General features: G+C 39.3%; 1 protein-coding gene across 1 annotated transcript in view; it reads right to left on the reverse strand.

Annotated features, from left to right (window-relative positions):
* The window catches only part of LOC124555068 (forkhead box protein P1), a 714,894-nt gene that overhangs the window by 314,651 nt on the left and 384,778 nt on the right, over positions 1-15,465 (reverse strand). Inside the window, exon 3 of the mRNA XM_047128852.1 lies at positions 13,555-13,674. Coding sequence (XP_046984808.1) covers positions 13,555-13,674 — 120 coding nt within the window. The remainder of the gene's footprint in view (positions 1-13,554; positions 13,675-15,465) is intronic.

A 15,465-nucleotide genomic window follows, 5' to 3' on the forward strand; every position in this document is an offset into this window, starting at 1 on the left:
AACGTAGATAAGAGAGTGTGATGGAAATTGTTTATGAAACAAGAGTTTGGTGTTGCTGATTGGTAAGCAAGACTGTGACAATGCGGTAAACTTTTTCAGTAGATACTTAAACAGTTGAGATTTTTGTGTTTAAAAATTAATATTAGTCATAGAATGTTCTAGATATTTTTGCTGATATGTAGTGCTGAAGCAGTTTTCATAAGTTTCTTTGTATTAAAGTGTTTCAGAAATATTCTTTGTAGAGCAAGATATGATGTTACTTATACCTCAAAAAACTAAATAATTTTCTCCAGTCGTCGTTTATTGTTTTACTGTTTTTTATTGTTTATTGTTGTTGATTGTTGTTCAAGATGTCAAGGGCGACATCTGAGAAGTATCTGTCTTTCTTTCTTTAGAGACCAACTGAAGTCAATGATATCAGAGGCAATAATGAATATATTTATGCACCACTGATTTAGCTCCTAAGAGTTCTCCTTCGCGTTAACAGACTCAGAGAATTTAAGCTGCGACTAATAATACGAGTTTCATTTTGCCTATGATAAACCTACTGATACTATGGGTGGATATTGTGATATATAGCTCCTTTCACAGTCTAGGGAATTTCATCGATCCTCATGTGACTCACTTTTATAAACAGCATTACCTTGCTGAAACAAGTACATCCAATTTCATATGTTCGTGAATTATAACTGAGAAGGAATGCAAGTTCAGCTCAAGGAGGTCACCTTAAGGTCGCGTAGAAAATAAATAAACAACTTCCTCGTAAGTTATAAGAGCGAATGCAGCCTACAATTTTGAAGGTGTTCTAGTTTCTATTATTCCTTGCTCCTATATCTATGTCCAGAGCATCCTTTAAAATTACGCGTAATTCTTTAAATCTCACGGACGGAAAACAATATCGGTTTGGCGCTAAATTAGAGATTGGTCGGATATTTTAATGAGACGTCTAGCTTAGATGAAACGCACGACTCTGATTGCGAGTGTCACAGCAGAACAGTGCGTTCCCTGCGAGTCAAGTTCGCTGAAGAATATGACAAATAAGGGTGCACAGGGAAGGTCACCTAATTCACATCAAATTATCTTTAAAAGCGCTTTTTAATTCCGGCATCAGCGTCGGTGCGTCGCCCACCTGGCATTTGTCACCCTCTAATTAAAGGCGAAGAAAAGTGCTGAAAACAAAGGATGAAAAATTGGCTTCATTTCTAATTATAGCGGCGTGCAAATATCTTAATTTTCAAAAAGTTCATCGAAGACATCTATCATTAATGAAACTCTCGAAACTTAATATGAGTTCGGAAAATAAGTCGGAGGAAAAAAAATGATGTTTGCGAGCGGGCCACCCTCTGTCTGGGGTGGGCCAACTTTATTGTTCGTCTAACAAACGTCATACAGAAAAATACAAGGATTATCTCTTGGCATTTTTTATATTGGAACCATCTGGCTCGGCGAACTCTTTCAATTAAGAAGGGAGAAGAAGAGCGAGGGGTGTGCGGCTCCTGATTGGAAGCAGGCGCCCCGCGCAGTACGACACACGTATTTAGCATAACCCTGCAGGCCTCATACCCACTGTTTTTCTCATCAACTCCAGAAACATTTATTGTCGAGTCAGCTTTCTGTATTTAAACTTGTTAACTTTTTATAGGCCGTAAGCAGTAAATGCAAAACCGTATGGATCTTTTGGCGCTGTGTTGCCTGGAGGGAAAGAGCGCTTATCTGCGAGGGGAACAGAGCGAGTGATCCGAACTCTGCTCATTACCGACTTCTCCCTCTTCTTTGTTGTGCAGTATCGTCTTCAAAGTCACGCTGTAAAGTATCTTGAACCGGTATTTTACATACTATTGCCATTTGTACGAAATCGACTAAAATAACACCGAGTCTTGGAAATTTTTACTGTGACGCAAAAGCTGTAGTAGTCTGGTGTCCGTCGACCTTAGTACTAACATGACACATAGGTGTTTAGTGTATTATGTGTTACACTTTTGTTGTTTCGATTTTAATTGTCCTGTTAGTGCGGCGGATTCGGAAGTTCTTATTCTTAAAAATCCGCAACGTAGACAACAGTAAAACTTTCCTAAGACTCACACGCTCATTACAGTTTGCATCTTGTTGTACGTCGCGATGTTTTTCTTGCATTAACTACATTTGCATCTTACATAAATGAACACACTGGAATATATGTCCACGAAGTTAGTATATTCTACGTAGGTATCACAGAATTTCCCTGTTCGTTCTGTTGATGGTGATAACGATACCTCACATCAAAGAAACAGAGGTCAGATTGGAACAAAATTTATTTCCGATTCAGCTACTCGCTTTCACGGTTTTTTATCAATTCTTCTCTGATTATATGTCTTATCAGATTTTTTTGGGGCATATTTCATAGAAACAATGTTCTGGCACGTCACTGATTTTGTATAATTGGTGCTTACCCACTGCAGAGTCCAACAGCTTTACTGACAGTTGATCGAAGATAATATTGCAACTCCCTTATTCCTCTAGTTCTATACGTTTCACACATTCTTCACTCGTATTCTGAGCCGATCATGCAACTGAGTCTGGCAGTATAACCCACTACGGTGTGACAGCTGTTTCTCAAAACAGTTTAGTATCGACAAATCATCAGAATTACGTAAAGACCGAAGAAGACGTTAACCAAGAAATGAATGTTACCTAGAAGAAAAAAATTCCGGTATAACATGTCACCTTCAAATATTTAAAAAAATTTATTTAGAATGTTATTCACGGTACTGTATGTTAATGGACAACGTCTTGAAAGACCCTGTCTTATACGCATAAAACAAGATGGCGCAACAGTTGAATGTTTCGTAAACAGTGATACATTGTGTGTTTCTGATTGCAGTTTCGTAGAGACTTGACAACTGGAGAGCTCAAAAATTTCAGATGTCAAACTAGTGAAATATCGGCTGTACTGCAGGTGGCAACTACATCGAACAATATGTGCTCATGTGCTGGGTCACTGGATGCCTAGAGGTCTAAATTTAAACAAGATCGCCACTCAGCCCTCTCCAATTTTCCTGAAATTTTTACAGGATTTATATGTGGGTCTTACATGAATCCATGCAGATTGATAATAAGTATGGTGGAACCACTAGCCATGCCTTGTAAAGGCCAGCTTTTCCATATCGTGACAGATATGAATAAATGACTAAGTTTGTTTTACTACTGCTCATATATAAGGAGAATTCCCTGCTGAAATCTGGTGATTCTGCTCAACTCTTTAGGTACAACGTCCTATGTACTGAGTGTACGGCAGATGTATCACAATTTGCTATGTGTTCTGGCACTTGTACCTTGTGATAGAACGACTTTCTGGTGGTAATTTTCTCCTCATTTGCAGTCAGTCAGTATGTCATAAGGCTGTGCAAGCGGCGTCTTGATTGCGCAAATACTTACTGAGTTATCGAAGATTAAAGTCGATTCAAAAAATCTATTCGTCGATTTTGTATAATTTTCAAAAAGCTATGTCTCAAAAAGGCTCGTCTCAGATTTGATTTTTCTTTACATCATTGAAAACAGCTCATTTTGTTTGATTAGGAAAAGTTTGTTTCATTTTTGAGGCAAACCAGTTCAAAGATAATAAATAAGTTCAAAAAACACGTAACTTCTATTAAGAGCGAAGAATGTGTGGACTTTTTGAATATCGATATTTGAAAATCATGTAAAATCTGTTAAAGCTCTTATTAGTTGTCTTTTTTTCTTAAAATAAAAATTCAGTTGGTCAGACTTTGACTTTTAGAAATGTTTATCTGTTCATTTATTTTGTTTCCGTGCCATTTTGGAATTCACCAGAACATTTTTCGCCACCTACTCGTAACATGCTGGTTGGCTGCAAATTAGGAAAAAAAATCTGCATCAGAAAGTCATTGTATCGTAAGATACTAGCTGCCAAAACATGTGCCAAATTTGTCATGACAAGAGTTGTGAACTACTTTGATAGTAAATTGTGATATGTTGTACGTTGGGCATATTCTCAGCAACTAGGCTGTTGTACCTAAAAAGTTGAACAGAACCATCAAGTTTCAGCAATGAAGTCCCCTTAGATCATTAGCAAGATTAAAGCAAACTTGATCTATTCACATCTGTTGCGATACGGAAAAATTGGACTTTACAAATGCATGGCTAGTGGCCTCACCATACTACTTACCGAGCTGTAATTTTGCATGGCTTCATGTAAGACCTATATGTACATCCTGTGAAGGTTTCATAAACATTGTAGAGGGTCGAGTGGGGACCCTTAGGCCGCTTGAGATGGAGTGACTTGCTATTAAGAAAAATAAAGGGAACCCACTGATGATTATGTAACACGTTTGAAACGTGTGTGGGTGAAAGGAACGACAAAAGTGTGTGTTCAGGCAGAATCGTTATTAAAAACTTACTTATCTGTCATCTTAATCTGCCAGGTGCTGATTGGCGTATGTAATTTTTTGTACTACTTTTCTGCATAAAAATTATCATTACTGGAAGAATCCGCAACTTTTGAATTCAAAGGCGTGTCATAGGTCTAGTGACATTTCAAAAGCGAGCTTGTCTCTACAGAACAACGAGGTACAGTACGCCACTGGACCCTCCCAAACAATTTCAGAGCCTTACATTATGATTTTAATACAGATAACTTGATTTTAATACAGCTGAGACGTATTGTATTTTAGAATCTGGCATCAGAACTCCACTGGAAAAGCAAAAATATTACAATTAGTGGTTAAATGCAAAGGCCTCTGTTTACAGCTGTGGCCAACGCTACCAGGAATTAGGCAGTGGTAGTAACACCATACTTTCTGTTAATTTAACAGTTTTTATTTTGCTCGCATCGTTTAATTATTTCCTACGTCGCACTAATGTGTGTGTGCCTTGTGTGTTGCCGGTAATCCAGTCGTCTGCTCAGCATGAAAACGGGTACGCCCAGCAAAATTAAAGTTCCCTATTCCCTTCCAAAATATCTTTCTTAGCTTAGAGACACCCATTGTTAAGACTTTCTTGTTGATAATCAGTGTATCAGTTCACTGGCGCGGGTACGTATGTAGCACACCTGGTCAGTAGACCCTGCCAGTTCGATGAAATCTCGAAGTGCCAGGGCCCGCGTATGCTAAAGGAAGGCTAGCATCGCGGGGAAGCGCCAGCGAACATTTTGTCTCTAACAAAAGATCCCTGTGACGTGATATCATTCCTAGACGTTTGGTGCAAAGACTTTGAAACATTCCGTATATTTCGTAACATTCAAATTACCGTGAACGATGTATTTTTAGACATATTTTATTTCGAAAGAAATAACTGAATGTTGACGCAAATAAAAATTTGCCTCTATGATTTCAATTCAGCTTCGCACACTCGGTATTTTTAAATGGAAGCCTCAGGATGAAAGTACACCAGACCAAACAACAGTTATAATAACAACGGCAAAATGTGAATACTGACATCAAACGTTTGCTTCGTCTTCACTGCCGAAACTATCTTTGAATAGAGATTTGAATACATTTGACTCCGAAGGCGAAATTAATATCAGTTTTGCCACTTTTATTATTTCTGAAATAGGCAATGTGACTGACATTACATGCGTTTCTTGTGTTTGGGCACTGACGTATCAATTTTCATAAAAGTAGCCCACAGAATAAGACTTCAAACTGAAGGATAGATTATACTAAATTATATCTTTGTTTCCGGTCTACATCCAGATATGTGTTTCGCAAGCCACTATACAGTGCGCTGCGAATGGTACTTAGCGATTTTCTGTAATATTTCATTCGCGTATTGAGCGAGGAAAAAATGACTGTCTATACGACTCGGATCTCGCTTATCTTTTCGTCATGACCCAGACGGTTGTGCCACAAGAATCGTTGGACAGTATTCTTCGAATATCGGTTCTCTAAATTTACCTAAAAGTGTTTCGCGAGAAGGACGTCAGTCTTCTTCCAAAGATTCCCATTTACGTTCCCCGAGCGTCTGCATTATTCTTTCATGTAGGCTATACCGAGGTGTTACGATTCCACCAACGAGTCCCTGAAGTTTTAAAACTCTTTCGGAATATGAAATAGGCAAATGACGAACCGTGAGAATCTGTTTGTAGCTCAAAGATTTTTCTTCGCCAGTAGCCCAAAAATCACTTACAACAGGCCACACGGCCATGGGATTTTTTTTTAATATTTATGGTGCGTGAAGTTCTCAACGCAAATGTCAATCTGCCAAAGAAATTCCATGCAACTCGCAAAAATTCTCGAGAAAATCGACTTTCAAGTTTTCCGAGCTTCCTTAATAACGTAAAGCAAGATTGTTTTTCAAGGAGCCGCGTTGCTCTGTCGTGGGCCCCCTGTTCAGGTTCCAGCTGTGGTAATTTTTAAACAAAGGGGCAGGTTCTACTGCCATTTCCGTGAATCATAAAATAAATAAGAATGAAAAAAATTGTGATTTATTTATGTAAACAATCGTTATTAACATTCTTTTATAAAAGATCGATAATTAGGAATTTACATTTGCAAAGAAAATTGGATTTTTGTGTAACATGTAATTAGAAATAAGAAGATACGAATTTTTCATAAAATTACAATTAGGAAATGTTAATTAGCATTTATTTAAAGAATTTTTTATTTAAGTGATGCCAGTATTCGAACTGAATAGAAAAACCGAAGAAAATAATGACTGCAACGACACTCGACCTAGGGACCAATCGATTACCAATCTCGACCGCTGCTGATATTCTCCTATCTTTATGTGTTTTAAAATTCACAGAAATGCTCATAGAACATGCATCTTTGTTTAAACTTTGCATTGCCCTGGAACCGAACCCCGGGATCCCTGTCTGAGAGGTGAGCATTCTACCACAGAGCCTGAAGAAAAAAGTCCTTCCTTTAAGTCTTTAAAGACGCTCAGAAAACTTCAAAGTTTATTTTTCGAGAATTTTTACAGTTGCATTGAACTGCTTTGAAAAATTGATATTGAATTCTTGACTTGACGTACCGGCTACAAAAGTATTGTAGAAACAATTTGCAATACAGAGCTGAGGTCCGTTACCGAGACCGCTGATTGCTGCGTCTTCGCGGAGCATGTGCCGCATTTTACCGGGAGCGTAGGGACTAGAGAGAGCATGGTAAGTGTACGGCCGAAGGACGTGAGAACCGGCAACGGGGAGGGTCCTGCCTAAGCGCATTAATTGAATACGCAGAGGAGGGAAGTAAGTTGCAAGACGGCGACAAGACAAGGCAAGTTGCGGCCTGCAACTCTAATCAGAGCGCCTGCATTATTGAGCAGCCGTCTTTCAAGCAGTGGTCACACAACAAGCCCCGCGCGGCGCTATCATTTTAATGCGACCGGCCGCCGCTGACGGCCTGCGGCGCTGGGCTCCACTGCAGATGCTGCCTTCCACTACGAGAGTGCAGCAAATACGAGCCTGCCTGCTTAATTATTTCGCGGGCCTATCTCGTCCGGTGGCGCGTTCTCTTCTAAAATAGTGCTAACTCGTCATCTGAACAAAAGATGGGTAAATACTGTGTCTTAAGAGTGCTTAGGAACTACTGAAATGGTACTACGGACTTATTATGCAGATGTGCAAACACCGTTATGGTATGGCGTGCTACTGTACGACAATGCAAGTTTTCCAAACCATCCCTTAAAATTAAAAAAAAAGGAATAATGGCTTACCTACAGGGTTTTTTTTTTTTAGAATTTTAAATTATTTGTTGTATACAGGGTGTCCTTTCTAAGAGACGTCAGGCGCATTTTCTCCGGTGCTTCGGCAGATATTTGCAATTTAGGTTTTGTAGTGTGTAGTTGCAGTCATCCATAACGAATACTGCTCATCATGTCATTCGTGCGAGGCCCGGTGTAGACGGAAAGCATAGGTTTGTTTCCCATTATAAACAAAATTATTTTTAAAGACCAATTTTATGTTCCCATTCGATAGAGTGGTCCAAAATTAGTCTCGTGCGATATTCGTTTTATCGATATGTATTAACAGGGGCAGTAAAACACGTAGAATAACTGGTACTCCAGCAGTGACAACACTGCCCTGCATCAGCGCTGCTCAGTCGCTACTGGAGTGTGCTAGGAAGATTCAGCAGCAGCTAAGAAATCCAATCGTGAAACCCTTCAGAGAAAGAATTCCTTATATACTGTATAGTTTTCTGTCGCCAGGAGTGTTAGGACAGAAGTTAGAAGAGAACATTTTCACGCCACCAGGCGCCAAAACAATGTTGCGGATTGTTGTCATCGATTGTTTCAAACCAAAGAATAAGTGGTTCACATCCTCCGTGATGCCACGTTTACAAAACTACTAAACAATTAAGTTCTTAATCATGAAACTACAAGTAGGAGTGATTTTTATGTAAAAAATTCATAGACGCTGTATCGGAAAAGTACCCAGTATCAATCTGAAATAATCTTCAGTGCGTTGCATACAGAATCACAGAGCATAATATTAGGTTTATTTTAGAAATATTTGAAAACGATCTAATAGTTTCGGTGGGAATGAGGAATACATAAATTACACGCATTGACGCTGATCACCCATTATATTCAAGAATATATGTGATGTGATGCGTTTACTATATCTTTCATATAAATAATGATTTTGCTGCTGCTTCTCTGTTTTGGTTGTGTCAGTGAATTCGGGTACCAGGAAGCTGTCGAAGTGAGCCTGCGAAGGAACAACAAGGATAGTGTGATTGAAGCTGAATGTGTGAAGTGGCGTGGATGGAATCTAGTCTCTCTCTCTCTCTCTCTCTCTCTCTCTCTCTCTCTCTCTCTCTGTGTGTGTGTGTGTGTGTGTGTGTGTGTGTGTGTGTGCGCGCGCGCCTATGTGCTTCTGTGTGCTAGGGGATATGAGACGTGTGGAAGCTTTAGAATATAAGATTTTCTTTATTACATAATTAAGACACACAAATTTGTTTCCATGTGCTATGATCGACATCCTGTGTATTATATACTTTTTTAAAAGTCACTTACTTAGTAGTACTAAATGATCATAGGATAAATAAATAAATATTATTATTATTATTCCGATCCCCGTTCGGATAAATCGATTCTCTAGTTTCGTGCTTTTCCTGATTGCTGTGAGGATTCGTGAGGTAACACTTCACTCCTAATAGCCCCAGTGTCGACGAAAATTTTAAACCGTACGTACTTTCGCGCTCTCCAGAAATTAGAGATATCAGTCGGTGTAAGAAAGTACTAAATGCAAAAACATGGAATCAATGGATTATTTTCGACATGAGGGAGTTTTCACAAGAAAAGGAGTTGTAAGAGTATGTTTGTAGGTGTGAGACATGTACCTGTACTTGGCTGTTCATTTCTGCAACGTGTGCTTACAAGCTGCCTGAGTTGTTCCACAGGAGTAGTTGATATACAGTTCTCATCTCACTACAATCCTTTCAGTTTCTGATGACTTTTCTTTTGCTACGTTTACATGAGAGACAACTCCTGGAAGATGAAAACCGAGTTTCGGAAACCGCTTTTTCCGGTTTCTGATTTAGGCAGCACAATGGCGGCCTCTCTTCAATTAAATATCCTTCACTGCACAAAACGTCACTCTGTCCAGAATTTTTAAAAACAAGGCGTAAACTGACAGTCCAGGCACGTTACAAAACCGGTTGTGCGTTTACATGGGAGCAAAAATCGATTGTTGAAAAGGAAGTTCGGCACCTAGAACCGCACTTCCACAATCGATATTGGACTGTTTACATGAGCAACCAGAAGCGGTATTGTAAAATCGGTATACGAAATCTGGTTGTGAGAGCCTGATATAAACGCAGAATTTTCCAGCCACGTTCTAATTCGTGTTAATTATTACAGTCACACGTATACTATTCCTAGATAACTGCTTTTCATGCTCCAAAACAAACAGCTTCACAGAAATAATAATTTGTTCTAATTCATAATATTCCGTAGACTATCATATTAATTCTTAAAAATTCATTCGCCGGAAGTCGTTTCATGATTTTATGAATATGACAATAAACGCAATTTTGATCATAACTCTGACCATAATATGCAATAATGCGAAGCAGCTGAGCGTCATCAATGTCACCACTCGATTTCCAAAATGAGTGCCATAATCAACAGGTACTTCGATGTGGTTTATACAACACAAAATTGTATGTCCCACAGCAAACAGAGGCTGGGTTATATTCTGGTCATTGCAAATTCTTCAGAAACATTAGACGGGACTATCCCACAACAAAGTGTTACTTTAGGAACGTAGAAATATTCACGTAACAGAATTTGCCGGGAGAGCAGTCACAAAAACCAGGACAGAGAACGAAAATGTGTTGCAAAGGGAGAAAGAAATGGCTACAGCGTTGTGAAAAATATCCAGCTAGTAAAATTGTTTCTTCTATGTTTGAGACAAATTATAATTAATTCAATTCGTTGAATTTCAAATACACAACCAGCTTCTTTTCAACCTGTTAATGAGAAACTGTGTGAACAAGGAAAATGAACTGTTTGTTGCTCGAATTGTCGCACGATATTTACTGTTGCAGATGACATCTACGATTTTTCTTCGTTTGAGTTAGCGATATTACGCTAGTACAAATACTACTGAGAGATATGTCGATGTTACTGCTAATATTGCTTGTGCATTGCAGATCTGAAAGGAGAGTTCTTGTTTTCAAAACTTAGTGTTTCAATCGCAGATAGTCTACATGAAGACGTAACAGCTTGTGATCACAGATCCCCTTTATTAGACAGCGTGTTTTACAATTCCTGTTACAGGCTTCTAGCGATTGTAGAGGAGACGTATTAGATAAAGTTTTGATAAGGAACCCATGTCCGGAAACGTACCGTTTAGATGCAAAATAAGTTTGAAGATCGGATAAGTTTCAAATGTCCCGCTTTACGGTACGCACACTGCAGAAACAATGAGCTGTGACCTGTGTGCTCTACAGGAGCAATGTTTCGAGTACTCGCCGGCGGATAAATCGACGAACGTCGACCTCTTCAAAGTTGAGAGAGCAACGAGTCCGTGGAGCACCGCAATCAAGCCTCGTAGTTGCGAACGTGCCAGTTTCTCGCAGCTATTGCTGTGGTCAGACGAAAATGGTACGTGATGACATAATAACAGCGCCCTCTTCTCAGTTTGCGTGTGTAACGTGGAGCGGGTGATTTGAAAGTGATCCAATCTTCAAACTTATGTTATATCCAAATGGTACATTTCCGGACATGGGTCCCTTAACAAAACTTTATCTACCAAGTCTCCTATACAACCACTATAAGTGTGTAATAGGAATTGTGAAACGTCCCGTATACTGTTGTGTAGCCTCGGTGTGTTCGTATAAAACCTGTGGAGGTCTCATTGAACAAGGTTAAATATTTACCTCGGAAAGATAATGAGCTGCTGAGCGTCTGGAGATTACATACAAACAAGACTGAAACTGATTTTTTATTTTTTACTTTTTCATTTTGTTACTGCAAAGCCAGTCATATTTTGGAGTAAATTATTCAGCTTGAAATAGGCTCTATATAGCATTTAAAATAATTAACTCTTTAAAACATAACCGGAAAGGGATTTAAAATACTCTTGGTATTATAAAAGAGAACCACAAAAATGGAGTAATTATCTCTCAAAAAATTATGAAAGTGATCTTGATTGTAAACTATACACTTTCCACAGCATCTTGTAGTCGATAAGTGTGAAAATGGTTCAAATGGCTCTGAGCACTATGGGACTCAACTGCTGTGGTCATCAGTCCCCTAGAACTTGGAACTACTTAAACCTAACTAACCTAAGGACAGCGCACACATCCATGCCCGAGGCAGGATTCGAACCTGCGACCGCAGCAGTCGCACGGTTCCGGACTGCGCGCCTAGAACCGCGAGACCACCGCGGCCGGCGATAAGTGTGAATACGTTGTGTGAGACACCAATTCTATAGTTATTCTAACAATGGTTCACCGAAATTCATTATACAAACTATGCAGACTAAATGAAGCGGTTAGCCGTCTCCTGACACCTCGGCGCCGTTGGGACCCTACGACCTAATCGTCCTTCATTCTTTTCTTCCTTCGAGTGATTAGCTACATTCGACGTCTCACATTCATGAAATCTCCTTTAGTGATATTTCCGTACACAATAATTATCAATAGAGTTCAACATAAAAAATTAAATTTTCTTTTGTTATTTTGCCGAAGGGCAACCACAACATATTTATTCACCTCAATATTAAACAAGGCAGAGGTAACCTGAATCCACAACTATACGTCACTGGAAGGCTTATTTTCGAAGTTAACTTGCAAACGCAATAAGTCTATACAGTATTTGATTTAAGCTACAAAAGACCCTGTTTCCTGTGTGTAAGGTCTTGAAATTACAGTGCCTTATGAACAGAAACAATCAAATCCTACTACCTCTTCGCTTCCGTACAGAAATTAGTTGTACAAGTATGACTCAGTTCTCGTCAAAGTAAACCTCTTTTCTAAACTTTCTTTTACCAATAAAGTACATAAACTGAAAGCGAATATCATACAAATGGGAGGACAACGATTTTAGAAACTCATAGGAAGTCCGTGTATACCTAACCGACAGTGGCAGAATTCGGAAGCTAAAAAGAAAAACGACATGCAGGTCTGAAGTGACATCTATTGACAGTGCTGCATTGTTGTTGACCCCGAGGGGAGCGCTGTGTGACATAAACAGCTAGCAGAGTAACCTAGAAAACACCCCGGCCGGGCGGTAAACAGGGCACTTTGAGGGAGGTTGCGAAAGGTGTTGACTGTCGCGGGGAGGCAGCTGCCATTAAGACAAGTTGCCGGCAAGATGCTGTGCTGTGCTCACGAACCCCACCAGCTACTCACATTGTGTCACTCACACTTGACGTCACGTTCTCAGTCTCGGCGTCAATTTTTGATTATCAAACGAAAACTTCAGATATTCGTGACCAGTCCGTTTTCAAGGAAGTGAAATAAGCGAATGGCGTGCAATTTATTACCTTATCGGATTCGTCGCACAATTTTTTTCCACAGATAACACTACAGTTCCAGTTTCAAATTACTGAAACTTGTAAGTCAAGCGTGGATAGAGAAAAAAAAGTAACACATCTACATGGAACGTACTTTTTGCCCACTCTATAAAAGCGTTGATACGGCTCTTGGCGATAACGATAGGTACATCAACATCATTGCAAAGTGCTTTAAGGAGGTATATGCATTTACGTATAAAACACAGCGAAAAATTAAAAAGTATTTTATTACAGACTACCTTCGCATGTTTTCTGAAATGAAAACCCGCTCCGTTCAATTTCAGAACATCTTCGGAACGAACTCAACATTTGTAGAATCGTTCAAGGTGTTGAGTCCTGTCGAAGATGTTCTGTAACAGAACGAGACTCGTTGTCACTGTCGTTAAAATGAGACAAAAAAAAGTTTAATAATTTAGTTGTTGCAGGTTTTACCGTTTGACAGTATGTCACGCCTTCATTCAACAAGAGAAAAACTGACTGCGCATACCGACTCACATTAGCATCATAAGCTGGCTTGGCACTGGAAAGGATAGCAAAAGGTGTTCCTTTTTTCGTTTTTGCTTGTTACAGGAATGACTACGACAGAAGCTCACCTGGTCGTGGTCATCGTACTCGATGCTGCCGTTAGGTGTTGTAGCCGCAGATGGTCGCTGCGATGTAGACAGGTTGATGGCGCCGTCACCGTCTGTTTCATGATCCATCATGCCATCATCCTGCACAAAACAAATGCGTCGTCACAAGTAATGCCTTGCTAAGCACAACAATCGTTACAGAGTTCAATAAGCTATTAACCAACTTATATTTTTCTTTAATTTAATCGACCACTGGAACACTGCACACGATAATGAAACGTCAAATTATGAAGCGAATAACAATTAATTATACTCAGTAACAATAATAGTAAGAATAACACTGAAGTACAAATTGGACAGACCAGAGGAACTTGAGAAAGACGAATCATCAGAAAAATAAAACCTTTTGGATTTACTATGTCGTTTGTAAAGTCTGCAAAATGCACTAACTCTGCTTGATGTACGTAAACTGGAAGGTCATTCACATGTAAAAGTAATAAGAGTGGACCTAACATGGAACTCTTTATATTCCTTCCCAGTCACTGAAGTTCTCTGTCCTTGCAGCACTGTTTGAATTACTCAGCACTGTTAAGTCATCTAAGTTTCTTACAGGTGTTGACGATGGACTTTATCCTCATCGTACATTTAATTGTGTTCGTGCCCTGATGGTGGCTTTCTAATGGCGACAGTTTTTAAAGCATCATTTCGTTTCCCGGGTTATCCGGGAGGTAAAGATACAAGTTTATTAAGACTCAAGGAGAAGCTGTTCTCTGACAGCAGGTCGCGAATAGGAATTTTGGATTTCAATTCAACAGAGCTCAAGATGGTCGCGACGATTTTAAGGAACGAACAAGGAAACAATGACTGGAGTTTGTAACCTATGTGCCTTTCACTTAACGGACAAATAAAATCTGATAATTTTAGGCATTGCGGCTACGGAATTACAGCAACTGCTTATCAAAAAACTAATCTCAAAACAATCCAAGTCATCTTTTGTTAGTACTTGGTGAGTCGTTTCTGTTAAATAACTGTCTTCAGACCAACAGTTAAGGATAAAATGGGACATGAAATATTTATAAAATTCCAATACACTGAAGAATGAAAGTGCACAGGTTAAACCGAACAATGTCAATGACAGGCTTTCAGCGTTGGCAGCAATGATGAAGTAATACTTTATTGACTGATAACTGCTGTAAGGTATACAGAGTGAGTAAAAGATTTTGGAAACTCGAGTTCTAGTCTGAAAGTATTTTTCTAGTGAATCGTTCTATCACAAAGTAATCGTACAGCAGATATACAGGGAGGACTCTCTCTGTCATTAAAACTCACTTCCTGTTATGTAACGGAGACCACAAGGAAGAACAATGAAAGAACACAAGCTACGTAATATTGTTTTAAGGATACGTTATCAAAAAAAAAAAAAAAAAATGCAGGACTCCATCGCGTTACTTGAAGAATGTTACTGAAACGATGAAAGCACAGTTACAAGATGGAGCGGAAACGCTCCACATGCCGACTGTGCCATAACAAGTTGTTTCATAACGCCAGGAAAACAGCTGTTTTGGCGTCAGTGTGCAGCCCGAGGATTGCGTACGAAGCGAAGCTGTGTCCCGGGCATTGCATTATACAGAGGCTACATGAAAACTCTGGCTCAGCACAGATGGGGTTAAAAAACGGTATTTTATCACAGTGCCATTAGCACGACGCTGGTACTCAACAGTAACATATACTTCTCGGAGTACTGCAGATTTTTCTTTCAGCAGAAGGCACTGTCTTTGAAACAGATTAAAAAATGACTGTACAGACAGCAGTTTTTGCTGTTTATACAAGGAAGGGATATTCTCCAGACATATGTTGACAGAATTAGGGTTAGAATAAAATTTTTCCGCAGTGCGATAACTATTACTGTATGTAAGGAAAGAAACATACTGT

This window comes from Schistocerca americana, chromosome X, assembly GCF_021461395.2.
Source record: "Schistocerca americana isolate TAMUIC-IGC-003095 chromosome X, iqSchAmer2.1, whole genome shotgun sequence".
NCBI classification, from domain to species: domain Eukaryota; kingdom Metazoa; phylum Arthropoda; class Insecta; order Orthoptera; family Acrididae; genus Schistocerca; species Schistocerca americana.